At 31.6% G+C, this 17,096-nt stretch overlaps 1 protein-coding gene across 2 annotated transcripts in view; it reads right to left on the reverse strand.

The window, feature by feature from the left end:
• LOC129221912 (DNA topoisomerase 3-beta-1-like) overlaps positions 1–17,096 on the reverse strand; it is a 43,505-nt gene that overhangs the window by 3,063 nt on the left and 23,346 nt on the right. For both annotated transcript variants that reach the window (XM_054856288.1, XM_054856290.1), the window contains exons 8-15: positions 16,915–16,998; positions 15,405–15,525; positions 13,625–13,807; positions 11,946–12,155; positions 10,079–10,296; positions 9,025–9,208; positions 3,739–3,938; positions 2,221–2,326 (exon numbers count right to left, since the gene is read on the reverse strand). In XM_054856288.1, the coding sequence (XP_054712263.1) occupies positions 2,221–2,326; positions 3,739–3,938; positions 9,025–9,208; positions 10,079–10,296; positions 11,946–12,155; positions 13,625–13,807; positions 15,405–15,525; positions 16,915–16,998 (1,306 nt within the window). The remainder of the gene's footprint in view (positions 1–2,220; positions 2,327–3,738; positions 3,939–9,024; positions 9,209–10,078; positions 10,297–11,945; positions 12,156–13,624; positions 13,808–15,404; positions 15,526–16,914; positions 16,999–17,096) is intronic.

Below are 17,096 nucleotides of genomic sequence, written 5' to 3' on the forward strand. Positions count from 1 at the left end.
CATTACGTAAATGAAGTACATAACGCAAACGTACATTACAGTAAACGTACGTGGACAGTAAAATTTAATTTTTAGAAAAATAAAGTCAATCCCGGGGGATTGGCTACTTAAAATCCTGAAATCCCACAGGACTGAGATCAGTGCGGGATTGGAAACCCTAGTATCTTTACGGGCCAGATGTAACCCGCGAGCTGTAGGTTGGGCACTACTGCTGCAGTGTCCAAAAGGCATTCAGCAATTGGTAAAATCTTTCCAACCTCATTCAAGATGCAGATTTTATGATCTAATTTATTTAAATTGTATCCCTTACAGCAATTAATGTATTTAAAATTATTGTCTTCAATAATTTCTTTTTTAAATATCGCTATCAACTTAGAGCGAAAAACGTTGCCACTATTTAACAAACAAGGCAACTAATGAAATTATTAATACCAGCCACTGGTGACTAGTGTGTGATATAGTAATCACATATATTTTCAAAGATTCGCGTTTTATTTCCTGTGTTCACATTTTCTGATTTAATGGTGTCTTTTCTGAGTTTTTTGGCGGCCATGTTTTCCCTTCCTCTTCCTGCGATGCGTTGTCTCCCGCCTCTTTTGCTCATTGGCCGTAGGTGTGGTCTAGTAGGTGATGTCATTTTCCCGCGTTCCCATTCGCTGCGCTAGGTGACGCCGCGTATGAATATCTGTTTTTCACGCGATCACGTGGGTTTTTTAGCGGGGATGTCTCAAAAAAATTTTCGTGATTAGTCGTGTGCTAGCCGTGATATGTGACGGAGTGTTGGGTAGTGAGGAGCGCGGACGCTTGACCTGTGAAGGGTCGTATGAAATGGCGACGACGGCTATTCAAAATCTTGATGCATCAGCATAAAAAAAGATGTAAATTGTAAAATAATTGCACAGGAGCCATAGAGCCCTGTTTCTCTAAAAAAAATGATAGTTTAGTTAAAAAAGTTGATCCTGTATTTATCCAAGTTTTTCTAAAAAAAATTGAAAAATGTTCGCATCCATGTGGAAGTAGCTCCGATCATGCACGGATGAAAATCTTTTCTTTTTCACACGGTGACCATTGCATAAGATCAAAAGGGCTGGTGATGCACCTGTAGCTGCTGAGACCAGGATAGTGAAAGCGGCACGCGCGGTCGACATGAATTTAGTTCTAATTCGCGCTGCACCATTTTCTTCCTGAGTAATGGAGATTTCTCAGTCATCGCCGTGGTATAGCGGCCAGCTCCATGTGGTTTAACATCATCTCCCTCGCTGATGGCTCTACGATGAATTCTATTGCTGCAACAAAAAGCCGCGCCTTTTTTTAGCCTCCCCATGTACGATGCTCATCCCTCTGCTGTGACCACCTAATTCCCTGCAATAGACTGGACTTTGAACTTAACCTACCTTAAATTTTTCACATTTTAATCTTTTATATTCCCTTCCATGTTTTGATTACTCCGCGAGCTCCCTAGGATCTTGATATTCGTCGTGTAAGTGATGATCATCGGAATAAATTTTCACATGTGACGCGATAAAGTTGTGCTTATTTTTGTCTCTACTACATTGGGGTAAGTCAAACTTTTTCTTTGTGTGTTCCACGTAGGCACCAAACATTGAGACGTCCTGGAGTTTTGCGGAAACACTTAAAATACGATCGGCCTAATTTTTTTCCTCATTTTTTTAAATTTAAGTTGGTGGTTTGTTTTTCTAACAATTCGAAATTTTAACCACTTTCCCACCATATAGTGAATTTCCACGATTTTGTTCTTTACAGAAATAAATGCTTACTATAAGCATTTTGGGAGCAGTTTTATTGAAATAACGGTGTGAAATATAAAAATTAAACAGAACAGAAACTAAATATTCATTTTTATATCTGATGAATAAGAATGAGTTTTGCAACAAAACTTTAACCACAAGAGATCCATAAATTGCATTGTATGAAAAACTTTAGGATGTGCAAATTCATGGGCATAAGAAGGCTGGGGATGGGGGACATTATCTGTTTACTCATTTTGAATTCACTTTAAATTGATAATATAATCTAATATTACTCTCTATACCAAAAAATAAACCTTGCACACAGCTTCAATTTCAACAATTTTCACATGTAAATGTACAATTGAGAGAGTAGAGAACCAAGATATAAATGAGAATTCAGAACATAATGCATATTTTTTGTTTCAAACAATATTCTCAATAAATTATTTATAAACTACATAAAAAATACCTTTTTATATTCAGCAGTTACAAGCTGACTGCCACAGTCTTTGCAAGTGTCATCATCGACACTTACTTTCACTGCATCCTCAAACAATCGAACAATAGTGTCGCACCTACAAAAATTAATAAATGAATAAAATTCGATAGTTCGCATTGTGATTTTTGAAATATTTCAAAAGTAATGATCATTATTATTATTTATTTTGCATTTATTAAAATGTCCCTCACACTCTCATTCAAATGCATTAAAGTAGGTACTTCAACATTTTGTGTAATATTTTTCAATAATAGGAATTTGGAGGGAAAAAGTGCACAAAATTTTTACTGCTGCAAAACTGAGTAACAGTAAACTCTCGATTACCCACAGGTGGCCTATCCAATGCAGATTATCCGTGTTTTTCACACTTCAAAATAAGTTTACTGTACCTCAAAATCCGTAATGCATAAATGACACTAAATAGTTTTTAAATAAGCTAAAACATCAGTAGTTGACACCTGCACTAGTAGAAATATTTATAATGAAAAAATAAATAAACTAGAGAAACACAGATGCTAAAAGATCAGTTAACAATAAGTTGAAAGGTAAGCATTGCAAATTTAAATAATAAATTATAATTTTTGTACCGTCTTGTAATTTGTTTGTTTTTCATAAGTGTCAACTACTAGTGTACTGTCAAATACTGGTGGTTGTACCTAAATTTTAGTCAAGATGCTTGAAGACTCACAAACAATTGAGACAGATGGAAAAACGGGTAAAAAATAAAATGAGATCACTTTATGTTTAAATTGCAAAAAAATTTAACTGCAGCTCAATGTTGAATGGGAAATAATCAAACATAATTTGTTCTAAAATATGAATAAAATGAAAAAAAAAAGCACAAATTGTGAACTTTTTCTTGAATATTTATGCTCCTTTTGCATTGCTTTGGCATCTTATTTATATCACTTAATGTATTATAAATAGTTCAAAAAAAATTTTAGGACAAAGCATGAATTTTTAAGTTAATGAGTCACTAAACCAACAATTACTTTTGCTGCAATTTATATTAAGTTCAAAAATCATTATTGAGATCATAAAGATGAAAATGGATCAGATTAATTCTTTTTGCTGTTCCATGAACATTTTTCCCATATCTAATTTAAGTACTCATAATGAAATGAAGTTAAAGTGAGCTCTAAAATTTACAACCCAATTATAGTATATAAGAAGAATGCTAATATGCACTAAACAACATTCTGTAAAAAATGCACAAACACTTGAGTAGTCATTGGACATAATACTAAACTTAAATCTAAAATAAAGCCAACTCATTAATATAAAAAAATCTAAACTAAAAACATCATTAATTTAAAAAAGCTCCAGAAAGTAAGTAACCTTATTTTCAACTACAAATGCTCTTTGAAAAGCAGATAATTTTTTTCTTTTTTTTTTTTTTTTTTCATTTTCTAATGGAAAATTTCAGAAATAATAAATTGCATAAAAACAATATCTAACTACCAAATTCTGTTTAGCTAAATGAATTACCGATTACAAGAAAGTTTCCACTTGGGACCTGATCCAGGATCAAGCACCAGCACTCCTCCTTCACAGTTAGAGCAATTGGAGACACCATTACTATTCAAAGAATATGGACAAGTAGGATGTGTGCAAGAATTACACCCAGAAAGCTTCCGCATGTCGCGGAAAGGAGGATTATTGTAGCAATATGGACAGAAAATGAAACTCTGAAAGAGAACATGGTGAGAGTATAAAGTTATATGTAAATACATACTATGGTGGCGAGATAAAATACTACCGTATTACCCCGCATTATCCGGCATGCCGGAAAAAAGCGAGGATGACCAGCATGCAGGATAATTCAAGGTTTATCTTGCAACAAAACAAACGTAAATTTTCCTATTTGGTTCCAATCGGAAAGCAAACCACTGTAAGTAAAAAAAATAAATCCCGAAAGTAATCTTCTTTCAAAAAAAAAAATGTGTATTGCATATAATTTTTGCTTGTTATTTATGGCAGGTCATTATTAAAGGTAGTAGATCACCACGAAATTGCAGTCCTCGGCTGGAAATGACTGATCTGGCAGTGTATTTCATGTATTTCTGCTTTAGCCCTGGCTATTGGGCGGTAATTTACTGAATATACCATTATTAATGGATTTAATTATATGCCAATAAAGTTACCAATTCAGAAGCAATCATTGTTACTGCGATTTGTTTTTTAAAAAATTACTTTAGGTTCCTTTTAGAGAGGCAAGTTTAATTTTCATTTATTGAATAGCTATGGTAAATACTTTAGCATTGGTTTAAGAGGGCGGCAACTTACTTCTTAAATGTTTGCTTACTTAGTTTTAATTTAATTTTTATAAAATTATTTGCTATTAAACAATATTTTTCTTGTTAAAATAACAAATGACTTTGTTAGTAAATATTTTTACAAAGTTAAACTGTTTGTTAATACTAATAAGATATGTATAGTACATATATTCATTTTTAAGCTGAACATGTATTTTTTATAGTAGTAACCTAACCTCAATTTTTTCGGCATGCCGGAAAGTACCAGGCAAGTGTCATTGAAAATCTGGTGACCCCAAAATTTTGTGGCATGCTGGATAATACGGGGTAATACGGTATGAAGAAAACACAGCAATAAAATGCATATTTTTTCAGCACATAATCTATGCGTTATTAACTAAACACCTTTAAATTTTCAATTTAGATGTTACACATCTAAATCTTCATTTCTATGATAACTTCTTGTTCTAACTACAGGAACAAAATAAATTATTTACAGTTTTCAAGAAGATGACATCTAACTGTAAAAAACTTTATGCAATTTTACACTACAGTTGCATCAAAGTATAGTAAACTGAGAGAACTAATTATCACCTTCATAAGAAATGGCAGAGTAAAAATCAACATTGTTAAAGAGAATAATATAATACAGCTACACTTGATTTTATGAACTCTTGGGACCACGAAATTTTGATTACGAAATTCGAGATTTTGTAATGTCGAGCAACATTGTTTCAATAAAGGACTATTTGAGCCAGGTAAGTTGTAAGTAAAATCATGGGTGAGCGTAAATTGGAGGTTTGTAAGATCATGAGACAACTATATTTTTTAAATAAAAAAGAAACTAAAAAGTTGATAATTTATTTAAAAAAATTACTAAGGAGCAAAAACATTTTTAGTACTTAAAAAAAAAAAAACCTTTAGTAGTTGGGAAACTGAAACTAAAAGAATCGAACCTCTTACAACCAGATATAGCTAGGTTATATTTCAAAGGGTGAAAATACTCCTTGATATTTTTAGAGGAGTAAAACTAATTTAGAAAAGTGAAGTATAGAGTATCTATGTTCGAATAGACCAACAAGTTGACCTGGGTGGTTGAACTCATGACGTTTAATGACATCAGTGGTTGGTGCGGTTAGTGCTCACTGAATGCTTTCATGTACAACGGACAAACTGGTAAGCTATTAGAACATGCCTGGTTAGCCATCGAAGAGCCTAGGTTAACCTGCTGCTCTATTTGAACATATGTGATCCATTCCACAAAAACGGAAAAAAAAACTTTCTAAGAATGGAATGGGAAGGTAGAGAGTTAAAAGACTTACACTAATTGAATTTTTAACTGCAATGCTTGGCATTTTGAATTTAAAAAAAAATAATAGAAAATTCAAATGCAATATTTTAAAAATTTCAATTGCTTTCCCCCGTTTAGCATGTTGTTAAATTTTTTAAAGCATGAAAATGCACTTTACTAAATTTGTACTGCTTCCAAACATGCATGATTGTGCTGCTGTTACGCTGCACATGAGCGGCTACTGTACAATAAGACAATCCAGCTTCACAAAGGCTGACGATTCTGCCCCATTCAAACTCCGAAATTTGCTCAAATTTCGCTTTCTTTCATTGAAGAGGCATAGTAAAGATTCAATTAATGTTTACTCTAGCATATAACCACCGATAATCATACACGCCTCGCTACAGCCGTCTATTTATATTTGGTTCGATCTGCCTTTCTTAGGGCGCTGCTCAGCATACGCATACGCTACCGGTCTGCAATTCTAATGATTTGCATATCATGCCCTACTTAACATTTCCTACAATTTTCAGCTCACTTGCGCAAGTCCTTCATGGTGTTGCAATTTTCACAAACAGGAGTGTATCTTGGCTCACAACTAGATCACGTTCCTTATTGCAAGCATTTTTTTTTTTGAAAAGAGCTCATACAGGGTGGCGACAGGAAATGTGAAAAAAAGTTCCCTGACTTTTCCCTGATTAAGTTCACCAAATTTCCCTGATTTACGTTACCAATAGTAATGGTTTCCTTTCTTTGCTCTACTTGAAATCCATTGTACAAATACAGTAATTTAAACGTTTTAAGTTGTGTAAAGTTGATGAACTAAAGATATATTTTTAAAAAATGCTACTTTTTCAACGAAATGGCAAAAAAAAAAAAAAAAAAAAAAAATATCAAGTCAATTTTTTTGGGGGAAAAAAAAGACAAAACAGTATATTAAATTTTTCTACAATGGAAAGATACTTTGCTTCCAGAAACCACGTAGCATAAGAATTTTAAGAAACTATTAAACTCACTCTTAAAAATGTATGTGTATTTATGGTAGAACTGAAAAGTATTTGAAATTATTTTGAACTAAATTTTCAAACAGTATAATAATTGTTGCAAGAATAACAAATAATAGTGAAAGAATAGAAGTAATGTAGTTATTCTTATATAATGAATTGACATATTTATGCAAAACAGATGAAACCTTTTGACATCCATTCATAGGGAGCTTTTCTCTAATCAAGAACATAGGTTTCAATGAATGAATACAGCATTTTAACAATAAAAAATAAGGATATTTACTTAAGTATACAAGTTAACTCTATTTCAAATGATTTAAGTATGTAACGAAAAAAATCTTAGATTGCTTTTGTATCAAACAACTTTGAAATGGAAGAAAAAAAAACAGAAAAAAAAAGTAATTAGTTAATTTCAAAATATATAAAAGAAGAATACAACTTGGTTATAAAATAAAAGAATCATTTAAGTCTGAAAAAAAGAAAATCCTTATAATCTGCGGCGACAGCAAATAGTATAACAGTAAAAAACAAAGTTTTTTTGATTGAAAGTTTAGTTTTAGCAATTAAATTTAAAAAATGAAGAAGTAATAACTTTTAAGCTTTTATCAGTATTAATTCAAAAACCAAAGATTTCTTCTTGAAATCGTGATTACAGTACGCTAATCACTTCGAGTCAATGGAATAAAGGCAAAGGAGTCAAGGCATTAATGAAGGCTTCCTCTTTGCATGTATGGTTGTTTATTTTACCTCGCATTAAAAGCGTGAAAGGAAATTTCAAGCTAGGTGAAATAAACAACCTAACAGACGCATAAGCAATCTTAGGAAGTTCATCCTGTGGTTAATAAGTAAGATTCAATACTTTGACGTTGAGGAAAAAAAATGTACAAATATGCGGCAGTGTATAATCGCACCTCATTAATTTTACTTTTTCTTTGAACAGATAATTGGCCAAAAATGCGTAGGGAATAAGGATACTTAATTTTGTAAAGCAAAAAAAAAAACTTCATAAAAACAATTTTCCCTGATTTTTTGCTATTTTTTCGAAATTCCCTGATATTTCCCTGATTTTTCCCTGATTAATAAAGTTCCCTGACTTTTCCCTGATCTGTCGCCACCCTGTCATAATCATGTTTCCACTTAACAAATGTTTTTCCTCTATTTATGATACATTAAAGCTTATAAAATGAATAAAAGATATATATATATATATATATATATATATATATATATATATATATATATATATATATATATATATATATATATATATATATATATATAGATATATATATATATTTATATATATATATATACTAGCTGCATTGCCCGGCTTTGCCCGGTGTATTTTGAAAACAAAAATTGTGTCAAGCAACGTATATTCAACAATCAGGCATAAACAAAAGAAAAAAAAATCATCATGCAAAATTTCCCCTCCAAACAATGACGACAGATATTAAAATACTTTTAAGAAATTAAAATAAAATGAGAAAGATGGATTTAAAAAGCGTAACCATGGAAACACAAAATAAAATAAGTTTCAGAATTGAAAATGAGAAAGATGGAAATAATGGATTCAAAAAGCGTTACCGTGGAAACGCAAAATAAAATGGTTAAAAACTTGAATAGAGAACAGATTTTTGAACTTCATTTAATTCGCTTGTAACTTTTTTTCTATTGGAGATAGAGGGGTAAACTTCCAACCATAGGTCGAGTTAGGTCTGAAGTAAAAAAGGTAGCTGTTTTCAATGGTGTCAAAAAGAAAACTGTAGGATGATTCCTTCACTTTTTATTGATAAATTTAATGAAGAAAGTAGTGCCTAAATTTCAACTAAGCCTAAGCAAATTCTCGCTAAAAACGTAAATAACTCCCGCCGCAATTAAGTTAGAGTGTTGGAACAAATTGTGTAGAACGCGGAAAATTCTTCCCTTTCCAACGATATATAATATTAGTAATTGCGAGTAATTTTTCACCCCCATATTCGGGAATTTATGTGAAAATTGGGCCTAAATTGGAATAAAAAAAGAACTATTCATCGAATCGTTTTCGAACTGGTCTGCAAACCTTCTCAGGACTTAAAGGAACAAATTGTGAAAATTTCAGCGAAATCGGCCAGATAGTTTTTGAGTTTTGCGAGTTCAAACAAACAGACGCTTTTTGGACACTTCATTTTATACTATGTAGAGATATATATAGATAGATTTTATTTATAAAAAAAATTACTTTTCCCTTAGCTCCACCAGTATACTGTAAGAGTTCAAAATCATCCAAAGGACACTTAAGTTCTCGAAAGATTCTAATATTTCCACCAGCCTGTGGAACAGAGAGAGTTTCATCACAGGTAGGGCAGTGAAGACGGCACGGTTTAGTAGCAATTAGCTTCATGTAGCGTCTGCATTTTCCACACCTAAGAACACAATACTTAATTCAGAATTGAAAAATAAAAATATATAAAAAAATTCTAATGTTGGTGCATTGCCAGTTTGCTGCTTAAACAATTTTATGAAACAACTAGAACTGATAAGACTTCAATTTAAAGTAACAATAATAATGCTGCTACTACTTTGATAACAAGAGGATTTTTTAAAATTGAAAAGCCTTTTGAAAGTTTTTGCTCTTCTTTTTCCACACCAAGGGTGTCTACCAGATTTAAAAAGAAAAAAGTAACACTCAAAATAAACTTTCGTAACTGCTTTCAATAGAAAGTTAAATATTTTCATTTAGAATTTCAGTATAATAACCTTGTATGTTGTTACGGTTTTTAAAATTGAGTTTGGTAAAATTAGGCAAAAAGCTCAGTTTTGAGTAAAAATATTTACAAATGAAATTGCCATTTTTAAAAGAAATGCTTACATTTGCGAACAGAGTGACAACTTTATAAACATAATACAGAATAACATATAGCATACGTATAATGTAAAACCAATCGGAAATTTAGTTTATTTTCTAGCTTTTAATACTTCAGGATGATCAAAAAAACTTTTTGGATTCTCCAGTTTGATGATTGCTTCCTAAATACATACAATTAAACATTACTGGATAATGTGGTATCAAGTATAACCAGTTAGATGGCAAGAGTTACAGATCAATTTGTCAAAATTTCTCTAGAAATTCCAACGAGAAAAAAAATTCAAGCAATAAGTCTTTGACAACTTTTGGCTACATGGTTTAGGTGTGTGTAGTATGGGACAATGAACTATAATCAATGAACATTTGATTTCAATTTTCATCGTTAATTGTGAAGCACTAAAACAGAATTCTTATTTTGTGTAATTACCTTGATTGAGGTTTTCCACTTTCTGACAAAGGACTGAAAGAGGCTTCAAATAACTCATCCATTCCGCAAATGTTGGTGACAAAATACTGAAACTTTAGGCGGAAGACGGTGAGAGTGTGCTGTAGAACAGACTCATAATTTTCTTTGCCCAAGGCGATGAGATTTAGTTGCTTCTCAACAGCTGCACGCATTGTTGGAAGAACAAGATCTGGATCAATCTACAGAGAAAAATATACATTTCATATAAAGCAGAGAGCAATAGGCACTTGCTACAAGAGGCACTTTTTTAATCCAAAGTTACAATTGAAAATTGCTCTGAAATCTTTAATGGATTACCTGTATACTACTGTTCTAAGCACAGATGTGATATCTGCACGTTTTGTCAAAATTGAGTTTTTGTCACCAGGTGGTCATTAGTAATTTAGTTTACCTAAATCTCAAGTTGTTTGGAGATTTGTGAACGCGAAGTATTAAAAAAAGCTACAGTAAATAGGTGGTATCTGCATATTTTGAGTAGTTTGCTAAAGCAATTTGAATGTAAGTGACAAATACTAAGCCTTCAAAGTGGTATCTGAGCAGTTACTCTTTTTTAAAACTTTTATACCTTAGTAAATCAGTATTTTTAATAATATAGCAGTTTATTGTAATAGAATACTAAAAATTAGTTTACCTTTGAATAGTTGATATAGGTTGACAATAAAAACTAATACAACTTTGCATGAATGTCCAAGTAATTATTCAGCTTTTCCTATTTAAATTTTTATTTAATACGCAAATTCTGAAAAATGAAATGCATGTAAAATATTCATATCTAATTCGTTTTATGCAAATAAAAGCATTTCATTCTACGGTCAATTATATTTTTGTTTAAGTATTGTCTGCTATCAAAATTATCTTCATGCTCAGTAAAAATGAATCTATAATATAAAATATTAGAAATGATAGCATTATCAACATATTCTTTGAATATTATGAACAGAAAATTATTATGGTTTACGATTTTAAATGTACGAAATTTTGAAAATGGTATTTTTCAGAAGGCAGATTCTGTAAGATTTGTATTAACAAAATAAAGGGACAGCAGAATCCAAGTAAAACATATGTTTCCAATACTATTTAATTATGCATTAAGCACGTTTTACTAAGCAATTTTTGTCACATCTGTGCAGATGCCCCTAAAAATGACTAGTAATAGTTACTTACGGTGAAATTAACCTAGTATGTGAAACAGTTTTGTGGAGAAAATTTGTCGTAACTATATTCATTAAGTAAGTTATTTACGTAACGGTTACTGCAAGTTAAACATTTAATTAAGTAACACATCAAAGAAACAAGCTGTAAATCTTAAATCATCAATTTCTCATTTTGAGCTCTACTGCAGATACTACATCTGTGCTTAGCACAGCAGTATAATGCATTCAAAAGCTTTGCTGAATATGCATTATATTAATGCGAAAGACTGAAACTTGGTAAATCTCAACAAACTCCGATAAGTGTCAACATTCACATAGCTAAGACATCAGAGAAAGACTAAATATTTTGGGTGAATCACTGGTGAATAGAATGTTGACCTCAGTACCAGATCTAGGGGGAGCAAGCATTTGAAAAAATATGGGTAAGGGTAGCAGTTTTAAGTTTTAGCCCCGGATGGAAAAAAATCAAAGATCTGGCATTAGTTGAGGCTTAAAACTTCAGTTTTCCACACTAACTTATATACCTTGAATATAAATAACATAAAATCAGTGAGCTTTATTCTTACAATTGAAGTGCATGTGATTTGTTAAATAAGATACATATATATGCGTGTGTATTTGCATAAATATATTCATACATCATAATTATAAAGTAGAAACAAAGAAAGTTTTACCTTCTGGTATCCATGCACAAGGACAATCCCCAAATTTGTAGGAATCAGTTTTCGTCCACTGGACACTGTAACATAATTCCTCTGGCAAATATTATTGATATGCACAGGAATTGAAGCATCAGTACCAATTCCATGCTTTTCCATTAAAGTAATAAGTTCAGCCTCAGTTAAATAATCAGGAGGGCTAGTCTGCCTTTCAGCGAGTTTAACCTGTAAATTTTTATTTTTTGAATATTAATATACAGCAACTTATGTCCAAAAATTCCGCAAAATATTCATTTAAAATATTTAGCCCCATTCCCCAGTAAAATTGACCATTGTTTAAAATTGCATTTTTCAAATTTCACTATCAAAAAGCTGAGAGAGAGTTCCTGAAATGCCTTTCCTTGCCTTAACTCATCCTATCTAAGTCAACAGTCATGTTTTTAAGTATCCAGTTTGAAACAATTTCCAGGGAGTTCTGACCAGTGTGTCTTTAATCCTTTGATGTTGGTACATTTCTGGAGAAGAGTCTCCAAACCTCCCTTTCCTCTAATAAAATCAAAGACTGTCAAAAATTGAATTATTAGAAGAAAAATTTTAGGGGAGAACTCCCCCCCCCATTATTTTATAGCTTGATAAACTAACAAATCCATAGCTATCTTTAAATTTTATTTATACTCCAGAATAAGTCTCCCAGCTTATTTTTTTAATGTCAAGTACTTTACAGCTTTAGCCAGTGAAAGAACTTAAGTTGATATTTTTGGGGCATGAATTACATTCCTTTAGAAGAAAAAAAGGAAAAAAAATCTTCGCATAAAAACCCCCTTTACTTAAGTGAGCTATTTGAATTATTTTTCTTTGCACATTGAAAAACGCATTTCATTATACGCCACTCAAAAGAAAAAAAAACGTCTCTTTCAGCATGACCTTCCTTTCTGCAAGTCACTTCCGCATTCCCTATGGGGAAAATGCAAATTGCTTGAAGGAACAGACAGTTAACAGGGATTCCGAAGGAAGTTCCAGAGTCAAAAAATTATGTTTTTAATTAATACCTACGCTAATTAATGTCGCACAATACCTGATTTGATGCTCAGTTTTCGGTTGTTCACCAGGAGTAGGAATGACATAGACAGATAGATAGATACTCACACACAACAACTTTTATTAATTTTAGATAATAAATCCACAATACTGGTCCAAATCCTTTTTTTTTTTTTATTAGTGGAAATAGTTTTAACTTCTATTTAAACCCTAAATCACACATATTGCCACATAAATAAGTAAATAAATAAAAATAACAACTTCAGCTCTTTATCACTTTATATTTTATTAGTACCCCCCCCCCCCCCCCTCCATATAGTACGTTAGTCATTTGCACCTCCTAAAATGATTGTATGGATCTGCCACTGCCTTGAACCCCCACTAACGGAAAACCACATCAGGAAAAATCTGCATAGAAGCCAAAACTTGTGTTAAGTAGAAGGCAGATAAAGTATCCAAGGAATCCTGGAGATAAAGTTTTATCTGCTAAAAAAAAAAAAGAAAAATAATAATAATCTTTCTATGAAATTAATAAAATGAGACTCTTTAAGGTAGTATATATCTTAGGCAGTATTTATGCACCCACTGCATAACAAAACAGTTTTAATGACATTCAATCATATTTCTAATTGAACTTGGAAGAAAAAAAAAATTACTTCAGACACTTTGCAAACATCTCCCCTTTTCAGATCTGGAAGTGTTTCCTCAGCTCCCAACGCTTGCCAAGTCATAACTTTAGTATAACCAGGATCAAGCAAGGCTTTTCCAGAGCAGGTAAATGTCTCTTCACCAATTTGGAAGGAAATCACAGTATGCAGGTATTTCAGATCGGGACACAGCTATAACTCAAATTTTATTTTTAATCAAAAGTTTAAAAATATAAATGATAGTTTAACTACATTAACTTGATTTAAAGAAATTTAGTTTATTAAATCATTTTTTGAATATAGTACTACAATCAGCATCATTAATGCGATCGAATCACACACATTCTGAGCACAACATACACATCCTTTATATCAGATAAACAAAGGTGTACTTAATTTTGCATTTCTTTAATTGTTACTGTTGGATCATTAAATACTTTCAAAACTTAAAATATCTAAGCATTGAATATATGAACACATATAAGATATGTATGCGCACAGAAACACAACTGTTTCATAAAAAAAAAGAAGAAGAATGACCTAAAAATTAAATTTTTATAAAAGATCCTGGTGTCCATGCAGGGTATTATAATGCTAGTAAAATACAAATACAAAGGGCCATTTGGCGAAAAAGACGTCATTTTTGTTTTGCACCTAACAGTTCATGTATTTCATTAAAAAATAATTTTTAAAGGTAATGTAATGAACAAAATTTTTTGCTTAAGAAATCACAATTTGATTTCTTACTCTCATAACCCTTTTAAATTATTATTATTAATAAAATATATGAGCTGTCACGTGCGGGACAGAATGGCGGGCTTTTCCCCAGAAAGGCCCAAAGTGCAATAAGTTATTACGCCTTTTTTCATGTTCATATTTTTATCTTTATCAAAAAAAAAAAAAAAAATTGAAGTAAAGTTAAGGAAGAAGAAGTACGACACATCATATCAATTTTTTTTTTCATTTATGAATGTATAGGTGTATTGTAAATATTAATGAACTTGTCCTGTAGAATTTAATACTAGTTAAGAAACAATAGTCCCCTTCGCAAGGTAAAGGGCAACCTTATTTTGACATTTTTTCCTGTTGGCATGCAGATTTTTTCTGTAGCTCCCATTGAAAACAATGTTTCAGATAGAGAAATGGATTGCTATGAAAGAATGCAACAAAGAAATGTATAGCATTTTAATGTAAATGTTTTCGTTAACAAAACCTGCTGCATAGAATGTAATGCTTATGTCAACACTTATACTATCACTACCTTAAACTCATTTTCAAATGTTTACTATGAATGTGCAATTATTTTTGTTATTCTAATTATTGTTACGAAAAAACATTGGGCCTAAATTTTACTCCCCAAAAATAATCGATTCATGGTATTGAGTTTTACTTGCTAAAACCAAACCCTGTGGCACGACAGCCCCTGACGACCAAGGCCAACTGTGCCCACCTCAGTTTTCCTGACGAAAGGCTCTGGGGTGCCAGGCAGATGTTCTGCTTATGTGGTCAGGCTAACGTGGAACCCCCAGTGTTTGGTTCTCAAGCACGCTTGGTACTCATTTTATCGACCCACTGAAGGGATGAACGGCTGAGTCAACCGTGCCCAGCCCCGAAATAGAACCTCGGGCCTGCAGCATGGAAGCATGAAGCGCTACCATTGAGCCACTGGGCTTTTACTTTCTACCAGTGTTTATTTATATATACACATTATACTCCTTTACATTTCATAAAAAATTTGTAATTACAAATAAAATAAATAATTAAGCAATAAATATTATCTCAAACTCACTGTGGCTATAAAATGCCTAGCAATGTAATCATAAATTTTCCATGATTCTGCATCCAATTCATTTCTGCTGGCTAGTTTCATAGGTGTAATAGGAGGATGGTCCCCTGCATCATGACCTTTCCTAAAATAATCAAAATAATTTTTTGATTGTGCTTGTTTTAAATCCAAATTAATTTTAAATGCAGAAAAAATTGTGGCAAAATGTATGAATTTGGATATAATTTAAATGCAGTGCAGGGTTATTTGCCTATGACCAGGACAAAAAAAGAAAAAAAAAATGCAGCTGTGAAAAACTAAAAAAGTTTGGTCACTTTTTTTTTTTTAAATCTCTACTACTTTTTTTTTAATGTTATTAAAATACTTGTACTTTCCTGAGTTTTATCTACCAATAAATCCTAAGTCAATTTGAATATCCAACAAACTAATTAAAGTGGAGAAACGGGATTTAAACACTATTTGTACTTCTTGCAAAAGATTTTGGAGGTCAAAAGAGAAAGGATAGACAATTGCTGACAGTCAAATATAGTAAAAATGTCATTAGAGTGATAGTAGAAAAAAAGAAAAGAAAAGAAGTTCAATTACTAAATTTGCATTTTACACTAACACAAACTAAGCAAAGAACTTGGAAAGTTTTTAATAGAGAGAAAAGTAGGTAACTTGTTAAGGCTTGAAGGTTCATGATTCATAAAATGTTATCATATCAAAGGACTAAACACTTTATCAAATATTTATAAATAAAATTCGGAACAATTCAACTATTGAAAATATCAAAAAATAAATAATGCAACCGAATTTTTATTTTTTAATGACATTTTGAGGAAAGGATTGAGATTTAAAGTTTCAAATGGAGAGTGAATAAGGTTTTAAAAAAGTGAGCTCACAGGCTAAAAAAGAAAGAAAAATCAGATAAATAAAATTTTCATTATAAGCTATGCTAGTTCATATTTTCATGCGCATATATTTCAAATGAATCTCAAGTTCTGTAGGAGAAAGTTTAATAATTAGCAAATAAAAAATAGAAAAAAAACTGCTCGATATTTTCCCCTAAAAGGAATTCCAGGAAAACAAAGGGAAAGGGGATGCTTAATCAATCAGCAGTACTTGTTTGGTATTTCATGGTAGATTCTTACTTAAAAGTCACTTTTGAGTAGCATAATCTTATTGTAACTGACCACATAGTTTTTCACATAAATTTTTTGTTGAATTTGAAAATAATTCTACAGTGATAATAACAGAAAATAAGGGTAAAATGTAGCCAATTCAATTTATCTCATAGCTTTTCTTAATCACTATGCGTTGAATTGATTTTTTCATGCATACAAATATTACATCTGTTGCATTATTTATTTAAATTGTAAGATTTTCTGCTTAAAATTTAAGAGACTCTTTCTTCCATCGAAGGATCCAAACTTGTTTCACCAATGGGTCATCGGGGCTCAAGTTAGTGAAAGTTGAGAGCAAACGCTGAATACATATCAGTAAAATTGCCAATCTGACTTGATAAACAAACCTTGGTCGAATTAAGCCGCCAGACAGCAATTCCTGCACTTCATGGCCCCATTCTGGACTTCGATTCTGCAGCTGTAAGGTTCCCCTAAAAAAGTAAATGAAGTTTACATGAATAAATATACTAATTATTCATTGTATCACAACAATAGCTTTTTCCACAGAATTGAAGTTTTTCAAATATAG

The sequence above is a fragment of the Uloborus diversus genome, chromosome 5 (genome assembly GCF_026930045.1).
Source record: "Uloborus diversus isolate 005 chromosome 5, Udiv.v.3.1, whole genome shotgun sequence".
Classification (NCBI taxonomy): Eukaryota; Metazoa; Arthropoda; class Arachnida; order Araneae; family Uloboridae; genus Uloborus; species Uloborus diversus.